Consider the following 19,528-nt stretch of genomic DNA (forward strand, 5'->3'; position numbering starts at 1 on the left):
TTCATTGATTCATTCAACAACTATTGATTATGTACCTATCACATGCCAGGTACTGTCCTAGATTTGAGGGAATGCAGGAGTGGACCAAAGAAAATCTTTGCCCTTACAGAGTTTACAATCTAGAAAAATCTGATGTAATTGTTTTAATATATAAAATTAAAATGAGGAATTGCAACAACCAATCATCCCAAGAACATGGACTAGAAAAGTTACTCTACAAAGGGAAGACAAGAAAAGAAGAAGCATAGAATGAAAACAACTTATTTTCTTTGTCATTTCAAGTCCTTCTTAAACTTTCATTTCCCTAGACTTGGCTCTGCTATTCTTACAGGCCTGAAAACGTGGACTTTTTCAGTTTTCATATAGTATCCTACTTAAGGACAACGGCTACTTAAATATACTGTGATCATCTTTATTATAAAATGATTTGGTATGCCTGGCCAGTGTTTCTCAGTGGTTGAACATCAACCCATGCACCAAGAGGTCACCCATTCAATTCCCTGTCAGGGCACATGCCTGGATTGTGGGCTCGATCCCCAGTAGGGGGCGTGCAGGAGACAGCTGATTGATGTTTCTCTCTCATCAATGTCTCTCTCTCCCTCTTGCTTCCTCTCTCTCAAATCAATAAAAACGTGTTTTTTTAAAACAGGATTTGGTATAACAATTTTGAAATTATACAATTTATAAAGAAATCTAGGCCATTGATTAAAATGTGGCTTTGTTGTTGATATCCTTCATGTGTAGGATAGTGGCATATACTGATAAAGGGAGTGCTAACAAATATTTGGAAGCAAAATGTAGAAAGGGGAGAGCAGGCTCCCCATAGCAGCAAATAAAGGTAGCACTAAAAGGGCTATACTGATCTGATTCTTGGTTGGAATTTTTTTAATAACAAAAGCAAAAAAGATCCCATTATCCTTAGCAATAACTGGCTTCTCAATACTTGAGCTTGACCTCTTTGATGAGTTTTCCCCCACTCCTCAGTTGCCCAGACACATGGTTATATCATGGACCTGCAATAACTGGAAACTGCAGTATCACCTCTGAAATATCAACTTTGAGTCTTGTTCTCTTTAACTACAGCCTCCTAGCCTTTCCACTCACCTACCCCAGCATCCTTATTGCAACATTTCTTTGTCCTCATGAGGCTTCTAATCCATTAACTGATCACTTTCTCCCTACCTTGGTGTCCTGTCCTCCCTTGTCTCCTTGTCCGTGGAATTTCACAAATACTCTAAACTCCCTTGCTTCACTTCTTCCCTTTTTTTTGCCTGGCAAAACCCCAATCTGGCTAAACCTAAACACTCACTTTTTCCATGACAAGCATTTGAGCAGCTGGCTAAAGACATCTGCATTTGGGCCGACCAGTTTCATGTAAGAGTCGTGATCACAGCCCCAGGTGGACAAGGTGGACACTCATTGCTGCCTGGCAATCCGATTACATTTCCTCCAAAAGTGTGCTTTTCTCCTCTCTTAGACAACTGTCCAGACCTCCCTACTTTCCTCAAACTGCCCATCCCCCTTCTCCACACAGATGCAGGTCAGAGATGAATCTTGAACTTCATCCAAAACATAGAATCTGTGAGATGCCCCTAATTTGATTTTTACCAAAATGTCAAATGTCTCTGCCTCTGCACTGCTTGTCTTTCTTCCTTTGAAAATGGTGGAGCTCTCCCTCCTGTCTTTAAGGAGCAACCCTCTCACTGCTGTCCTTGAGCCTGTCCACACTTGCCCTTCTCACCACTGTTAGTTGTTTTTCCTCTACTTCTTGGACCACAGATCTCTTTCTTTCTACTAGGTCATTCCCACTAAAGTCACAAATATGTTCTAGTATCTTCTATACTAAAAGAAAAATAATAGTCAATAACATAATTAATCCTCATTTCATTCTACCTTCATCCTTTACCTCCCTCCACTGATAGCCATTTCTCTATTCTGCTTCACAGAAAACCTTACAAGCATTGTCCGTACTCCATCATCACATTCTCCCCACAAGAGTATTCAACAATATCAGTCCCTCTCTCCTTTTTTAAACAAACCTATTCTCTTGGCTTCTGATCCCATATTCCTCCAATTGTTCTTTTTCTCTAACTTCCTGGGCCCAATCTCCTCATGTTTCTTTATGACTCCCTCCTCACCTTCCTGACCTCTAAGTACTTCAGAGGTCTTTTCTTCCCATCTGTTCTTTCTCCCTAGGTAGTCTAAGGCACTCCCACTCTTATAAATATCACCCCTAGAGTGATGTTTTCCTGTTTTTTATGCCTAACCCAGCCCTCTCCTCTGCCCTTCATACTTGTAGTTCCAACTCTGTATTTGGCATCTCTGCTTAGTTGTCTCACATGCATTTGAACCTTAGCATGTCCAAAAGAAAACTTGGTTTTCCATCCAAAACCTCAGCCTATGTTTGCCATTTTAATAAATGACATAACCATCTACCCACTTGTTCAAGCCAGCAACCTTGGGAGCATCTGTGATTGTCATCTACATGCAATCCATCAGTGTATTTCAGTGATTCTTTTTCCAAAACATATATCAGATTTGTGCTGCTCTCTCCATCTCCTGCTCCATCTGATCTAAGTTGCCAAACTTACCCTCAGGGATGAGATGAGAGTGAGGTGCTTGGGACGCAATATTTAAGGAGGGCCCTGAGACTGAACGCTTCACTTGCCTCATTCTGATCTCGGTCCTGCCTAACCTTATCTCATTCTGTTACCCACTCTCCCCTCATTGAACTCCACCTGCACCAGAATTCTTTCCTTTCCTCCCTTGAAAATACTAAACTCCTTTGGCCTCAAGGCATTTGCTCCTTTGCCTGATACACTCCTTTCTGGTCAGTACATGGTTACTCCTTCTCATCCTCTAGTCTCTGATTAAATTTCACCCCCTCCTCCAGTAAAGCCTTTCTTGACCATTCTAAAATATACTCTCTCCCCTATTATAGCATATTTAATCCACCACACTCTGTAATATTTATCTATTTTTTAATTTATTTCCCCTGCCTACCACTGGAAATGAGCTCCAGGGGGCCAGTACTTGTGCCTGTCAATAAACCACTGAATCCCTATGGCTGAACATTTGGCATACAGAATTGTTCTATAAGGGTTATTAAGTAAATGAATGATAAATGAATTAATCAGGTTAACTTCTCAGAAATTCACCTTACAGAGATAAGTTTACAGAGATAATGTTTCTGGAAAACAAATTATTATAAATTAAGGAACTGTACAGTGTACAGATTAATATCTTAGCAATTAGAGTCCAGGTTCAAATCTGAACTCTATCACCTATCAGCTCCATGATCTTGGGGAAGATTTAATAGAGATCTCATCTATTAAAAAGAAGTTAAGCCCTGGCCCATGTTGCTCAGTTGGTTGGGCATAATCAGGTGCACCAAAAGGAGGCTGGTTCAATTCCCAGACAAGGCATATGCCCGGGTTTTGGGCTCCATCCCTGGCAGGGGGCGTGTAGGAGGCAGCCAATAAATGTTACATTCTCACATCGATGTTTTTCTCTCTCTTCCTCTCTCTTCCTCTCCCTCTCTCTAAAAATCAATAAGCTATTCTTGAAAAACAGATGCAACCAATGAATGCATAAATAAGTGGAAAAACAAATCAATATTTCTCTCTCTTTTCCTCTTAATCTCTAAAATCAATAAATAAAAATTTTATTAAAAATAAAAAAATATTTTAATGAAAAAAAATGGGGGCTGTGCGGGAGGCAGCCAATCAATGACTCTTTCTCATCATTAATGCTTCTCTCTCTCTCTCTCTCTCTCTCTCTCTCTCTCTCTCTCTCTCTCTCTCTCAAATCAATAATAAAAAAAAGGAGTTAATAATAATTGTTGTGAGGACTGAATAAGATAACTGCCCGAAGCCCTTAGCATAGTGTCTGACAGTTAATAGATAAAGCTAAAGTTAAAATTAATTCTTATAAGGTAGTTGTCTATGAAAACTTGGGAGAAACCAAACTTGAAATACCATTTTTCATACATAAAGATGATTCATTATCAGGAATACAATTCAATCCTCTTCACTAAATGTTTTTGGCACCATCTATTTTGTGCCAGTCTCTGTGCTAGGCACTAACTAAACAAACATGGATTTGATGCTTTCTATCCCCCAGGAGTCACAGGGTGTTGCCATATCACAGCTATGAGCTTCCACTGTGCACACAAGGACTTGTCTTTGTTTAACTTAGGAAGTGCACAGCCCCATCAGAAGCTCCCATCCACCTCTGTGATTTAAAACGTGGTGGAGCAGGCCTGACTGGGTAGCTCAGTTGGCTAGAGCATTATCCTGATAAGCCAAGATTGTGGATTCTATCCCCAGTCAGGGCACATACGAGAATCAACCAATACCCTGGCCAGTGTAACTTAGTTGGTTGGGTATCATCCCGAGCTCTGAAAGGTTGCCGGTTCAATTCCTGGTCAGAGCACATGCCTGAGTTGTGGGTTCGATTCCTGGTAGGGGGCATGCAAGAGGCAGCCCATCAATGCTCCGCTCTCACATCAATGTTTCTCTTTCTCTCTCCCTCTCTCTTCTTCTCTCTCTAAAAATCAATTAAAAAAAGAATCAACCAATGAATGCATAAATAAGTGGAACAACAAATTGAGGTCCCTCTCTCTCAATCGCTCTCTCTCCCTCAATCTCTCTCTCTTATTCTTACTCTCACTCTCTCTCAAGTTAATTAAAAAAAACAAGAACAAAAAAACATGGTTGACCAGGCTGAGACGTCACACTGAGACCACAAAACATCCTCCTTCTCTGTGGGAATCTACCTGTCCTGCACTGAGTAACTTGAGAGCTCCACAAGCAAATTTTGGCTCATGAATTGTTTAATAGCTATTACTAATTGCTGAAATAATCTATTACCAAGCCATCTTTCTACATACATCCCCACCCTACCCTATTTCCCTTACTTGGCAAACTCAGACTTAAACTTTAGGGAAACTCGGCTTTGACAACTCAACCCACAGAAAGCTATTCCCAATCCCCTAAGGCTGGGTCGAGTGCACCTGTGTGCACTCCCTTAGCAGGCAATGTTACCCCTACCACAGCCTTTATATCCAACTGTTATCTATTTCCCCACTGAACTATGAGCTCCTTGAAAGCAAGTGGTGTATTTTATTCATGTCAGCATACCTAGTGCCTGGTACATACTAGATGTTCCATAAAATTATAATAAATAAGTGAGATTTCTGTTTTCATGATCCAGGGGCTTTTTTGAGTTGGGAAGGGCAGAAACAAGGTGATAAGGGTGAGGGACAAAGGAGAATGTTGTTAATCAACTAGGCAACAGATTACCAAGATGCTAATGGAAACGTGATATCAAGCTAGTTTTAAAAAAAGTAATAACCACCTATGTTGGAACATTTTGCCAGAGATTAAAATAAGGGGATGGATTAAAAAGGAGGAGGGAGGGGAACAGAAAAAACAATTATGTGTAGTTCAGGCTAAAATACTTCCTCCACTTTCCCTTAAGCTAGTTTCAAAGGGCAGGTCAAGATCATGTGTGAGATGTAAAGTAACTTAATGGGCTGCAATTATCATTTAAAAAATATATAAGCATAATAAAATAAAACAATAGAAAATGGAATGTATCACTTGTAGTGAGGTAAATATTATTTAACAAAATGAGCTATATGTGTACAGACTGTGATGTAATACATATTTCTTACTATGAATTATGGTCAATAAAAGTTGGGAAGCCACTGCTTAGGAGCCATGCAGCTAGAGAAACAGCACAGTTTCCAAGAAAGAGAACTCTAAGGAAGAGGAGGTGGAAAGAGGCAACTTTTTCCACTAAGAGACTCTAGAAGAAAGATCAGGCTTTCAAGGGTGAGCAAGCATGTGGTGCAGACTCATGGGAAGTTATGAACTGCTTCTGGAGACTCATTCACAATCACTCTGAGCCAGTCCACCAACACCTTACCTTGCAGTGTACCTACTAGCCCAGTGCTAACTCCTGAAATGATGTCACTAAGCAGCCATTCCTTGACTCGGTATTTGGGAAGCCAGTCCAAGATGGGCAAGAGACTCTTCAGCACACCAAGGGCTCTCTTTCTTGAACAACTGCCAAAAAGCAAGAAAACTGAGTTTCCATTCTAATATCAGCCACAAGTAATCACAAACCTTTGAACTGAACTCTGCATGTTTTCTATGTTCACAACTTTTTAAAAAAGAGTGAGAATTGCAAATATCAACACTAAAGTACTTTCCATGCTTTTGCCAAGAGCTCTATCTACCCTTTAAAATACACTGTGCTAGAAAACACAGGATTAAGTCACCCAGTCCCCACTTTCTTAATCCTCTGAGAAAATATCCCTACAAAAGAACCCATTTTCTGGTCCAGCCATAAATTGATCAATGTGGAGTCTCTAAATAGAGATTAATTTTCAGATTTCTACCAGCAGGAACCTTCTTCTACTTCTCTTTGTCTTTTAAGAAAAATAAACATGCTCTGTATATTTTGGCAATATAAACTTGGGACCAGTTTTTAAAAACTCTTAGCATATAAATGCACACCTTTCTGTACCTTGTTACTTAGTATTTTTTAAACTCAACAACCAACAGTAAAAAGAAAAAAAATATTAACAGTAAGTGAACATTATTTGACTCCTGATAATGGAATTGTGATTATATTTTTAAGAATCCCTGGAGACATATGATATATACATATACATATATGCATATATTCATATGTGTGTGCGTGTGTGTGTGTGTGTGTATGCAGAGTGGAGCAAAAGTAGGTTTACAGTGGGCCTTGGGAAAGCAGGCTTTGGTGTGCATCTTGGTCATGTCCAAATGCACCCAGACCCAGCAGAGAGAACCACAAGCAATGGGTTGTTGATAGTCCCAAACAGGGTACTCAAGGCCAGTCACAAACAGCATCTGACATTGGCCTGCACCAGAGATCCTCCAAAAAAACTAAGAGTCCTAGCAGATCTAGCTAATACATAGAAACAAACCCAAATAGTCAGACAAAATGGGGATACAATAAAACAAGCCCCACATGAAAGAACAAGAGAGTTCTCCAGAAGAAGAGCTAAATGAAATAAAGATAAAATCTATCAGATATAGAGTTGAGAATACTGATTGTAAGGATGCTGAGAAAAGATATGGAAACTATGAAGGAAATCAAGAATGACATAGCAGAAATAAAGAATACATTGGAAAGAATAAATAGCAGATTAGAGAAAGCTGAGGATGGGATCAGCAAATTAGAAGACAGAGTAGACAAAAATCACTCAATCAGAGATCCAAAAAGAAAACACAATTCAAAATCAAGAGGATAGTTTAAGAGAGCTGTGGGATAACATGAAATGTAACTATTCACATCATAGGAGTGCCAGAAGAGGTAGAAAGTAAACAAGGGTTAGAGAACCTGTTTGAAGAAAAAATGACAGAAAATTTCCCTAGTATAGCAGCACCGACAGTAATACTATCATAGTAGGGGAATTTAACACCCCACAGACTTCTCTGGATAGGTCTTCCAGACCAAAAAAAAATCAACAAGGAAACAGTGACCCTAAATGACACACTAGATCAGATGGATTTAATTGACCCAGTGAAGGAAAAAGTCACACAAGTTCAGGAGGCACAGAAAGTCCCAAGCAAGAATAACCCAAAGAGGCCCATGCCCAGACACATCATAATTAAAATGCCAGAAATTCAACACAAACAGAGAATCTTAAAGGCAACAAGAGAAAAGTAATCTGTTACCTACAAAGAGCTCCCATAAGGCTGTCAGCTGATTTCTCATCAGAAACTCTACAGGCCAGAAACGAATGGCATGAAGTATTCAAAATCATGAAAAGCAAGGATGTGAAACCAAGACTACTCTATCCAGCAAGGCTATCATTCAAAATAGATGATGAAATAAATAGCTTTCCAGACAAAAAAAGAAAAAGAAAAAAAAAGGCTAAAGGCATTTATCACCACCAAACCAGCATTGAAAGAAATGTTAAAAGGACTGTTGTAATAAGAAGTACCAATAGAAAAAATTAGGCATAAAAAATTAAAAAGGCAATAGATAAGTACCTATCAATAATAATCTTAAGTGTAAATGATTAAATGCTCCAATCAAAAGGGTAGCTGAGTGTATAAGAAAACATGACTCAAATATATGGTGTCTACAAAAGACCCACCTCAGGACAAAAGACTCACACAAGATGACAGTGAAGGGATAAAAAAAAATATTTCCCTGCAAAAAAAACAGCTGGGGTAGCAATACTCATACCTGACAAAATAGACTTCAAAATGAAGACCATAATGGGACACAAGAAAGGTCACTACATAATACTAAAGGGATCAATCCAACAAGATAAACATATATGCACCCAGTATAGCAGCACCAACAGTAATACTGTCATAGTAGAGGAATTTAACACCCCACAGACTTCTCTGGATAGGTCTTCCAGACCCAAAAAAAATCAACAAGGAAACAGTGACCCCAAATGACACACTAGATCAGATGGATTTAATTGACATTTACAGAACATTCCACCCCAAAGCTGCAGAATATACATTCTTCTCAAGTGCACACGAGACATTCTCAAAGATAGACCACATGTGAGGACACAAAACAAGCCTCTACAAGTTCAAGAAGACTGAAATCATATCAAGCATCTTCTTGGATCACAGTGGCATGAAAGTAAAAATTAACTACAATACAACACTAAAAAACATTCAAACACATGAAGGCTAAAAAGCATGTTTTTAAACGATGAATGGGTTACCAAAGAAATCAAGGAAGAAATCAAAAATGCCCTGTAAACAAATGAAAATGAACACACAACAACCCAAAATCTATGGGACACAATGAAAGCAGTCCTGAGAGGGAAGTTCATAGCACTACAGGCCTGTCTCAAAAAACAAGAAAAACTTCAAATAAATTATCTAACCCTACAACTTAAAGACTTAGAAAGAGAACAACCAGGAAAGCCCAGAGTAAGTAGAAGGAAGGAAATAGTAAAGATCAGAGTGAACATAAATAACATAGAGGCTGAAAAAAACATACGAAAGATCAATGAAACCAAGAGCTGGTTTTTTGAAAAGAAAAACATGATTGACGAACCTTTAGCCAGACTCATCAAGAAACAAAGAGAGAGGACCCAAATAAACAAAATCAGAAACAAAAGAGTTGAAGTAACAACTGACCCAACAAAAATACAAAGGATTATAAGAAAATACCATGAACAACTATATGCCACCAAGCTGGACAACCTGGATGAAATGGACAAATTCCTAGAAAAATATAACCAGCCAAACCTCACTTAGGAAGAGTCAGAAAACCTGAATAGGCCAATACCTACTAATGAAGTTGAAGCAGTGATCAAAAAACTCCCAGCACACAAAAGCCCTGGCTCAGATGGCTTCACAGGGGAGTTTTACCAAACATTCAAAGAACTAACAGCTATCCTCCTCAAACTATTCCAAAGAACCCAAGAGGAAGGAACACTTCCAAGCTCTTTTTAAGAGGCCAGCATTAGCCTAATTCCAAAACCAGGTAAAAGCACTACAAAGAAAGAATTACAGGCCAATATCCCTGGTGAACATAGATGCTAAAATCCTCAACAAAATACTAGTAAATCGGATCCAGCAATATATTAAAAAGATCATACACCATGACCAAGTGAGATTTATTCCAGGGATGCAAGGCTGGTACAATATTCGCTAATCAATAAATGTGGTACATCACATAAACAAATTGAAAGACAAAAATCACACTATCATATCAATAGGTGCAGAAAAAGCATTCAACAAAATCCAATACCCATTTTTGATAAAATCTCTCAGCAAAGTGGGAATAGAGAGATTATACCTCAACCTAATAAAGGCCATATATGACAAACCTACAGCCAACATCATCCTCAATGGGCAAAAACTAAAAACATTGCCCCTAAGACCAGGACCAAGACAAGTGTGTCCACTTTCACCATTCTTATTCAACATAGTATTGGAAGTCCTAGCCACAGTGATCAGACAAGAATAAAAGATAAAAGGCATCCAAATTGGAAAGGAGGAAGAAAAACTGTCATTATTTGCAGATGGCATGATACTATGCATAGAAAACCCTAAAGACTCCACCAAAAAGCTACTACATTTAATAAATGAATTCAGCAAGGTAGCAGTGTATAAAATTAACATCTGAAAATCAATGGCATCTTTATACACCAATAATGAACTCTCAGAAAGAAAAACTGAAAGAACAATATCATTTATGATTGCAACTAAAAAAATAAGATACCTGGGAATAAACTTAACCAAAGATGTAAAAGACCTGTACTCAGAAAACTACAGGACACTGAAAAAAGAAATAAAGGAAGATATAAACAAGTGGAAAAATATGCCATGTCATAGATTGGACGAATTAACATCATTAAAATGTCCATACTACCCAAAGCAATCTATAGATTCAACACAATTCCTATTAAAGTACCAACAGCATATTTCACAGAATTAGAACGAATACAGTGGTACCTCAGTTTTCAAATATCTCTGTTGAGGAACATTTTGGTTTACGAATACCGTAAACCCAGAAGTAAATGCTTCAGTTTTTGAACACACCTGATAAGTCCAACATGCCACACGGCTTCCTCTGAGTGCAAGATCCTGAGGCCTAACTGTCGGCTGTTGATTCCTCGGTTTTCGAACATTTCAGAACTCAAACGATCTTCTGGAATGGATTGCATTAGGAAACCAAGGAACCACTGTATTCCAAAAATGCATATGGAACCAAAAATGACCCCAAATAGCCACCTCAATCTTAAGAAAGAACAGAGTTGGGTGGATCACTTTACCGGGTATCAGACTATACTACAAAGCCATTGTAATCAAAATAGTCTGCTATTGGTACAACAGGCATATAGATCAGTGGAACAGAACAGAGACCCCAGAAATTGACCCACGCCATTGTGGTCAATTAACATTTGACGAAGGAGGCAAGAGCATACTATAGAGTAAAGACAGTCTCTTCAATAAGTGGTGTTGGGAAAATTGGACAGGTATATGCAAAAAAAAAAAAAAGAAAGAAACTGGACCACCAACTTACACCATACACAAGAATAATTTTAAAATGGATAAAAGACTTAAATGTAATTCACAAAACCATAAAATCCTGGAAGAAAACATAGGCAGTAAAGTAACAGACATCTCAGGTAGTGGAATTTTCACCAATACATGTCCTAGGGCAAGAAAAACAAAGGAAAAAAATAAATGGGATTACATCAAACTAAAAAGCTTCTGCACAGCAAAAGAAATCATCCTCAAAATACAAAGGAACCCCACAGTATGGAGGAACATATTTGCTAAGGATACATCTGATAAGGGGCTAATTTCCAAAATATACAAAGAACTCCTACAACTCAACAAGAGGAAGACAATCCAATTAAAAAAATGGGCAAAGGACCTGCATAGACATTTCTCCAAAGAGGACATACAGATGGCCAAGATACATATGAAAAAATGCTCAACGTTTCTAATCATCAGAGAGATGCAAATTAAAACCACAATGAATTATCACTTCACACTTGTCAGAATGGCCACCATCAACAAATCAACAAAAGACAAATGCTGGTGAGGATGTGGAGAAAGGGGAACCCTAGTACACTGCTGGTGGGAATGCAGACTGGTGCAACCACTATGAAAAACAGTGTGGGGGTTCCTCAAAAAACTAAAAATGGAACTTCCTTTTGACCCAGTGATCCCACTTCTAGGAATATATCCCAAGAATCCTGAAACACTAATCAGAAAGAATATATGCACCTCTATGTTCATAGCAGTCAGTGCAATTTACAATAGTTAAGATCTGGAAACAGCCCAAGTGCCCCTTAGTAGATGAGTGGGTAAAAAAGCTGTGGGACATTTACACCATAGAATACTATGCAGCTGTAAAGAAGAAGGACCTCTTATCCTTTGGGACAGTATGGATGAACCTGGAGAATATTATGCTAAGCAAAATAAGCCAGAGAGAGAAAGACAAATATCACACGATCTCACTTATATGTGAAATCTAATGAACAAAATAAACCGATGAACAAAATAGATCCAGTGACATAAAAGCGTGAGACTGAAGAATCTCAGAGGGAAGGAGGGGAGAGGGTGTGGGGGAGAGATTAACCAAAGAATTTATATGCATAAATGCATAACCCAGGGACACAGACAATAGTGTGATGAAGGCCTGGGGGGTGGGGTGGGGTGCAGGGTAGAAGGGGCCAATTGGGGGGAAAAATGGACATCTGTAATTCTTTCTACAATAAAAATAATTTTTTTTTAAAAATGAGCAAAGGACCTAAATAGACACTTCTCCAAAGAGGACATACAGATGACCAAGAGACAAAAGAAAAAATTCTCAAAATCACTAATCAGAGAGATGCAAATTAAAACCACAATGCGGTATCACCAGAGAGATGCAGACTGAGGAATCTCAGAGGGAAGTTGGGGGTAGGGGAGAGGGTGGGAAGAGATTAATCCAAGAACTTATATACATAAATGTGTAACCCAGGGACACAGACAATAGTATGGGGAAGGCCTGGGGGTGGGGCAGATGTGGGGTGGAGGGGATCAATGGAGGAAAAAGAAGGGACATCTGTAATACTTGTAACAATAAAGATTAAAAGAACAAAATAAAATAAAAAGCAATATCTTTTTAAAAAACTAGGTTTACAGTTGTTTGTATGGAAAATAATACAATAATTAATAAATAATACAAGAATAAAAAATTCAGTTTTTCTCGTACTTACAACTGTAAACCTACTTTTGCTCAGAGGGAGGGGGAGAGAGAGAGGGAGAGAGAGAGAGGGAGAGAGAGAGAGGGAGGGGCAAGTGGCTGGCACTAGATGAAAGAATAACTTTGAGTAGATCATCCTTGAAGCTGGGTGACGGTTAAAAACATGGAGGGGGTTCATTATACTACTATGTCTACTTTTACGTGTGTTTTAAATGTTCTATAACAAAAGGTTTTTAAGAGGAAATAAAACGGCAGCAGTTGCCAGTTCTCTAATTGTTTTTGCGTGTGACATCTGATAACAGGCGGCCAGTTTGTGTCTCGAGGCCGATGGAGGCTTTCCTGCGGGCCGTCTGGGCAGCCGGGGCCCTGGAGCGCGGCGCTCTCGGGTGCTCCGCCGTCGCGGGGTCCGGGTGGCGTCCTGCCCCGAGGAGCGCGCGCTTTCTAGGACTCCTCCTGGTCAGGTGATGAGTCTACCCAGCGTCTCTTTGTAATGGAGCCCCTTTCTTCCCCGTTCTCCTCAGCCTGGCCTTCACCAGAAGGCAGTTGGGGCCCGCTGGACCCCCAAGTAGCACTCCAGGTATCCCCAAAAGAGGAGGAGAGACAAGACTCCCGGACACACTCTCCCCAGAGGTAAGTTTCTAAGACTAGAGTCAACCTCGGAAGGAGAACGCCGGAGCCTTCCTCCCACCAGGAAGGGCGCGTCGGGGACCAGAGAGCCCGAGTCCCGCCCCTGGTGGCGGAAGCCCAGGCGTCAGCCGCTACCTGCAGCTCTGGGCCAGTCGCTCCCGCAGCGTCCTGCGCTCCTGCAGGCGCCGCTCGTAGCGCTGCTGGAAGGCGAGCTCGCTGTAGACGGGCCTGGACACCACGTAGCTGCCGCAGTACTCAGGAAGCCCGGGCGGATCCGACCTGCGGTCCGGCGCTTCCATGACCTTCGAGGACCAGGAGGACGAGGAAGGAGAAGAGACTGTGAAGAGGGAGGAACAGGGAGAGGCGACCTCCCGACCCTCCTGTTGCAGCGGATGCTGGAGAGCTCGGACCCCACGCAGCCACCCTGGGCGCTCGGGGCCCCCCGCCCGAGGGCGCGCACCTGAGGACCTCCGGGTCCGGTAGCCCGCACCCGCTTCCCGGGGTCCTCAACTCTGGAAGGAGTGAGCCCCGAGTCGGGAGCTTCGGGAGCTCGACCCAGCCAGTCCCCTGCAGGGGGCAGCCAGGGCGCTGTCCGCGTTCTGAAACTCCTCAAACCCGGGCTGCGCCCCGGGGCGAGGGCAGGGCTGGAAGCGGACCTAGTGAGCGCTCCTCCCGCCCCGCACCGACCTAGCTCGCGGCCTCGGGCGCGGGAGAGAAGCGCGGCCGGGCCAGTGGTCAGGCCGCGCTCCCGGGTCCCGCGGCTGTGCGCCCGCAGTCAGGCTCCAGGCGCAGCTCGCAGCTCCCCTGCGGGCATAACTTTGGGCGGGTGGGGCAGATCTCTTCCCCAGGCCTGTTTTCCTCGTTTTCTTCTCACTCTCAGCTTCTCAGAAAGAAGGCTGTCCTGCCCCCTGCCCGCCCGGCTCGGGTCCCCAAGCTAGTCCCATCCCCAACCGGCGACGTCTCCCGGCTGGTGGCGCGGGCGGGTGACACCTTCAGTGGTGATCTCACCTGTTGCGGCTCAGCTCGTGTCCCGCCCGGAATGCCCCGGGCACGGCCGTTTCGCTGCCTTTATAGCGCTCGCAGAAGGCAGGGACACGTTTTATTTATGGAGCAATAGAGACACCTAAGTCGAAAGAGGGACACACATCTTTTCCCATCTGTCTTTCCTCACCTATCGTACCAGGAAAGAAATCCTACCCCTCCCGCATTGTTTTTTTCCCGAACAGCGAAAGCTGAGAATCCTACTGGCCGTCTCTTACGGGGCCATCCGGACCCTCGCTCAGCCCCCAGTTACTAACGGAGGCGGAAATCAGGGGCGCGACGGCGCGGGGGCGCCCGCTGCAGAAGCGCGGGGCGGAGGCCAGGCTGCGGCGGGAATCCCGGAGCTCCGCGCCTGGCGCGCGGCTCTCCCGCCAGGGGGCAGGAGGAAAGGAGCGACCCGTTTTGTATTCAATGAGGCTTTGGATTTCTAGAAAGTCTTTCTTTAGAAGTACCCAGTGAGTGGTGGCTATAGAGAGTTCATAATTTATTCATAAACTTAATATACAGTTTGCACTCTCTCTCTCTCCCCCAACCCCCTCCCTGTCACTCTCTCTGAAATGCAATGGGGAAAAATATCCTTGAGTGAGGATTAAAAAAATAATAAAAATAAAAACTGACAAATGCAGGTTAAAATGAAGGGAGGGCGAGTTACTAGGATGATTCTCCCCTGATTATCCGTGTTCTGAAGCAAACACAAAAAGGGCCCTAAAATACGGACCTTCTGGACACCAGCTTTCAGTTACCCACCCCGCTGGAAAATGCAGACCCTGACAATTCTGTAAGCTCCCAGAAACAGAACTCTTCTCAGGAGAACCCAAGTGTAAATCCCTAAAATTGTATGAGCTTTTTCTGAGGAATGAATGAGCCAAAGGCTTTCAATAGATCTTCAAAAGCTTTCTTGACCCAATAAAGTTATAAAGTCTTGAAGAAGGGACCTAAAAAGAAAATCCAAATCCTAAACTTTAGAATTCTTAGTGAATAAGAATTAAGAGCTAATGGTCCTTAAATGAAGGCTGTTTTGTCCCCCAGGAGACATTTGGCAATGTTCAGAGACATTTTTGGTTGTCATTGCCTGGGAGGATGTTACTGAGATCTAGTGGATAGAGGCCAGGGATGCTACTAACATCCTACAGTGGAGTTTGCAGTCCCTTTAAGATTCTGTATGTTTTTAAAATGTACATTTATTAATAAATTGCTGTGTGTACTAAACATGCATCTTTCCATATATAGAGAGAGACATATATAGTACACACCTATACATAGTGTACATGCACTTCTATAAGCACATTATTGTTGGATGTGAAACAACTACACTGAATAGAGGAAAGGATTTTTTAAAGTAGATTCTGATTGTACCCACTCTGTAAACCCTCACACATATCTCTTCTGTTTTTCTTAATCCTCACCTGAGGATATTTTTTCCATTGCTTTTCAGAGACAGTGGAAGGGAGAGAGAGAGAAACATCGATGCAGCTGGGGATGTGGCTGCTTGGCCAGAATAGGTCCCTGGACCCTTCAGTCCGTGGGACGATGCTCTAAGCACTGAGCCAATCTGGCTAGGGCTCACACACATCGTCAAGGCTCCGTGAAGTCACTGCCTCCTTTATGAACATTCCTTGATACTCTGTCAGAATTAATCTAATTTCATTTCTGGATTCTCTTGGTACCTTATCTGATCCTCTCTTAAAATGTTTTTTACTATCCATCTTAGTATCATAATTTTATTTACATCTAAGTTTTATCTCCTTCACTAGACAAAATCTTCTTGAGGACAAACACTTTGACTCCTTTCGGTCATTATCTACTATAAAGTTTCCTAACAGATACATCCATGTGAGAGCGAAACACCAATCAGCTGCCTCCTACACACCCCCATCAGGGATCAAGCCTCAAAAAGGCTATGTCACAAATATCTTTCCAGGTGAGTACCTATGAATTTTTGTTGACTTTGTCAATAGCTGCCTAGGATCTAATACTATCAACTCATTCATACACGGAGTTCCACAGTAACTCACCTAGAGGGCTCACAATTCTTCCTTGAGTTAATAGGAGGCATTCTGTGCAAATATAAATATAACAATTTTAAAAATATATATATATATCTTTATTGATTTCAGAGAGAGGAAAGGAGAGGGGGAGAGAGAGATAGAAACATCAATGATGAGAGAGTCATTGATTGACTGCACCCTGCATGCCCCCAACTGCGGATAGAGCCCTCAACCTGGGCATGTGCCCTGACCTGGAGTCAAACCCTGATTGCCTGGATCCTAGGTCCATGCTCAACCGCTGAGCCATGCCCAGCTGGGCAAAATATAACCCTTATTCCATTCTGATAGCCATTTTTGCTCCCTGTTACTTCTATTTTGACACTTTTGATCTGGTCCAGTCAATTCTATGGACCACTTTGGATCAGAACTTGGTGATGATTTGGTGGTGGTGATGATGATTCCAAGGAATTAAGAGTGTGGTAGAGGTGTCGACAGAGGAGAAAATAGACTATCAAATAACACTAAGAGTCAAGTGTGTAACTTCCCTTGGAGAATAGACAGAATTCTTCTTTGAACTGCATCGTTCTACATAAGAATTCCATTTAATAATTACCACACTATAATAAGCCTTGCATGGACCTAGATGAAGATACTGCTTTCTTCTGTTAAATGCTTTTTCCACAGAAGAAATAAATGGTGCATGGACAGAATGGCATCTCCCTCACAGGTTTCTATAAAAGTATAGAACTGCTTTTCTCCCAGATCTAAATTTGGCTGTCTTTTAAAAACAGAGTAGGAGGTGAAAACAGCTTGCTCTCCCCACCCGATTTACTAGTTATATTGAACATCTCAAATTACTCACTTAGGCTTTATAAATCAAGTTTCACCTGTTTCCCAAGGAGGTGGGCGGTTCTTTTTTTTTTTTTTAATGATAATTTAACCACTTCAGGACTTCTTTTCAAGGAGATAGATATCACTTCAAAATAAATTGTTCTCCAGCCAGCATGGCTCAGTGGTTGAGCGTCAACTTATGAGCCAGAAGGTCACGTTTTGAGTCCTGGTCAGGGCACATGCCCAGGTTTCTGGCTCTATCCCCAATGGAGGGACGTGCAGGAGGCGGCCTATCAATGACTCTCTCATCATTGATATTTCCGTCTCTCTCTCTCCCCCTCTCCCTCTCCCTTCCTCTCTCTGAAATGAATAAAAACTTTTTTAAAAACTCACTTCCCGGGGCAAGAGAAACAAAGGAGAAAATAAACAGATGGGACTACATCAAAATAAAAAGCTTCTGTACAGCAAAAAAAAAAACCATCAACAAAACGAAAAGGGAGTCCACTGTATGGGAGAACATATTTGCCAGTGATACATCTGATAAAGGGTTAATATCCAAAATATATAAGGAACTCATACAACTTAACAAAAGGAAGACAAACACTCCAATTAAAAAATGAACAAAGGATCTAAATAGACACTTCTTTAAAGGGGACATACAGATGGCCAAGAGATACATGAACAAATGCTCAAAGTTACTAATCATCTGAGATGCAAATTAAAACCGCAATGAGGTATCACTTCACACCTGTCAGAATGGCTACAATCAACAAATCAATAAACTACAAGTGCTGACAAGGATGTGGAGAAAAGGACACCCTAGTACACTGCTGGTGGGAATGCAGACTGGTGCAGCCACTATGGAAAACAGTATGCAGTTTCCTCAAAAAATTAAAAATGGACCTGCCATTTGACCCAGTGATCCCACTTCTAGGAATATATCCTAAGAAACCCAAAATATCAATCAGAAAGAACTTATGCACCCTTATGTTCACAGCAGCACAATTTACAATAGCTAAGATCTGGAAACAGCCCAAGTGCCCGTCAGTAGATGAGTGGATAAAAAAGCTGTGGGACATTTACACCATGGAATACTACGCAGCTGTAAAAAAGAAGACTCTCTTCCCCTTTGGGACAGCATGGAGGGAACTGGAGAGTACTATGCTTAGCGAATTAAGCCAGTCAGAGAAAGACAAGTATCACATGATCTCACTTATATGTGGGATATAATAAATAAAATAAACTGATGAACAAAATAGATCCAGAGATATAGAAGCATGGAACAGGCTGAGGGATCTCAGTGGGAAGGCAGGGGTGGGGGACTGGGTAGGGATAGATTAATCAAAGAACTTATGTGCTTATACGCATAACCTATGGACACAGACATTGGTATGGGGAAGACCTGGGGGTGGGCTGGATGTAGGGTGAAGGGGATCAATGGGGGGAAAATGGGGACAGCTCTAATACTTTCAACAATAAAGATAAATTACAAAAAAAAGTCACTGCATGTCCAGCGTGGCTCAGCGGTTGAGTATCCACACAGGAACCAGGAGATCACAGTTCAATTCCTGGTTAGGGCAATCGAAGGCCCTGGTTGCGGCCTTGATCCCTAGTAAGGGGTGCGCAGGAGGCAGCCAATCAATGACTCTCTCTCATCTCCCTCTCTCTTCCTTTCTCTGAAATCAATAAAAACACTGTAAAAAATAATAATTTTTAAAAATCACTGAAGAATGGCACCATTAAATAATAATAATAATAATAATAATAATAATAATAATAATAATAAATTTGTTGCTTTCCAGCACTTATTTAGCAGTTAATGCTGATTTAAAATGCATTTTCTTATTTATCATTTAGGTACTTTGAGAGTAAGGCAAACTTTACTATTAGATCTACACACTCATTCATTCATTCATTCATTCATTCAAGGATTTATTAAGAATTTATTAGTGCTGGTTTTGGTACAATAATGAACAAAGGAAGCATAGACTATGGTCTCATATTTGTGGGTTCAACAAACATTCATCAAATGGTCACAAAATCTATACACTGTTTCACTGATTCTAAAATACATATTTTTTGCATTTTATCAGGACTCATCTTACAATTGATGGTGTGCTATATAGTTCAATTGGCAGTATTTTTTCTTTCTTAGAGGTTCATAAAATAATTGTGAGTTTTACAATTAATGGCATACTAGAATTGCTAAAATGTGGATATATATGTATAAAATCATGTTTACCTATGTTTTTGAGTGACTTTGTGTGTCACAAGAATGATTTAATTGAGTCCTGTGTTAATTTAAATTTAGA

General features: G+C 41.2%; 1 protein-coding gene across 1 annotated transcript in view; it reads right to left on the bottom strand.

Annotated features, from left to right (window-relative positions):
* The window catches only part of SLC26A4 (solute carrier family 26 member 4), a 49,322-nt gene extending 35,667 nt beyond the window's left edge, over positions 1–13,655 (bottom strand). Inside the window, exons 1-2 of the mRNA XM_016199123.2 lie at positions 13,492–13,655; positions 5,932–6,071 (exon numbers count right to left, since the gene is read on the bottom strand). Of these exons, the coding sequence (XP_016054609.1) occupies positions 5,932–6,071; positions 13,492–13,655 (304 nt within the window). The remainder of the gene's footprint in view (positions 1–5,931; positions 6,072–13,491) is intronic.
* Between the last annotated feature and the right edge of the window lie 5,873 nt (positions 13,656–19,528).

This window comes from Miniopterus natalensis, chromosome 10 (assembly GCF_054644295.1).
Source record: "Miniopterus natalensis isolate mMinNat1 chromosome 10, mMinNat1.hap1, whole genome shotgun sequence".
NCBI classification, from domain to species: Eukaryota; Metazoa; Chordata; class Mammalia; order Chiroptera; family Miniopteridae; genus Miniopterus; species Miniopterus natalensis.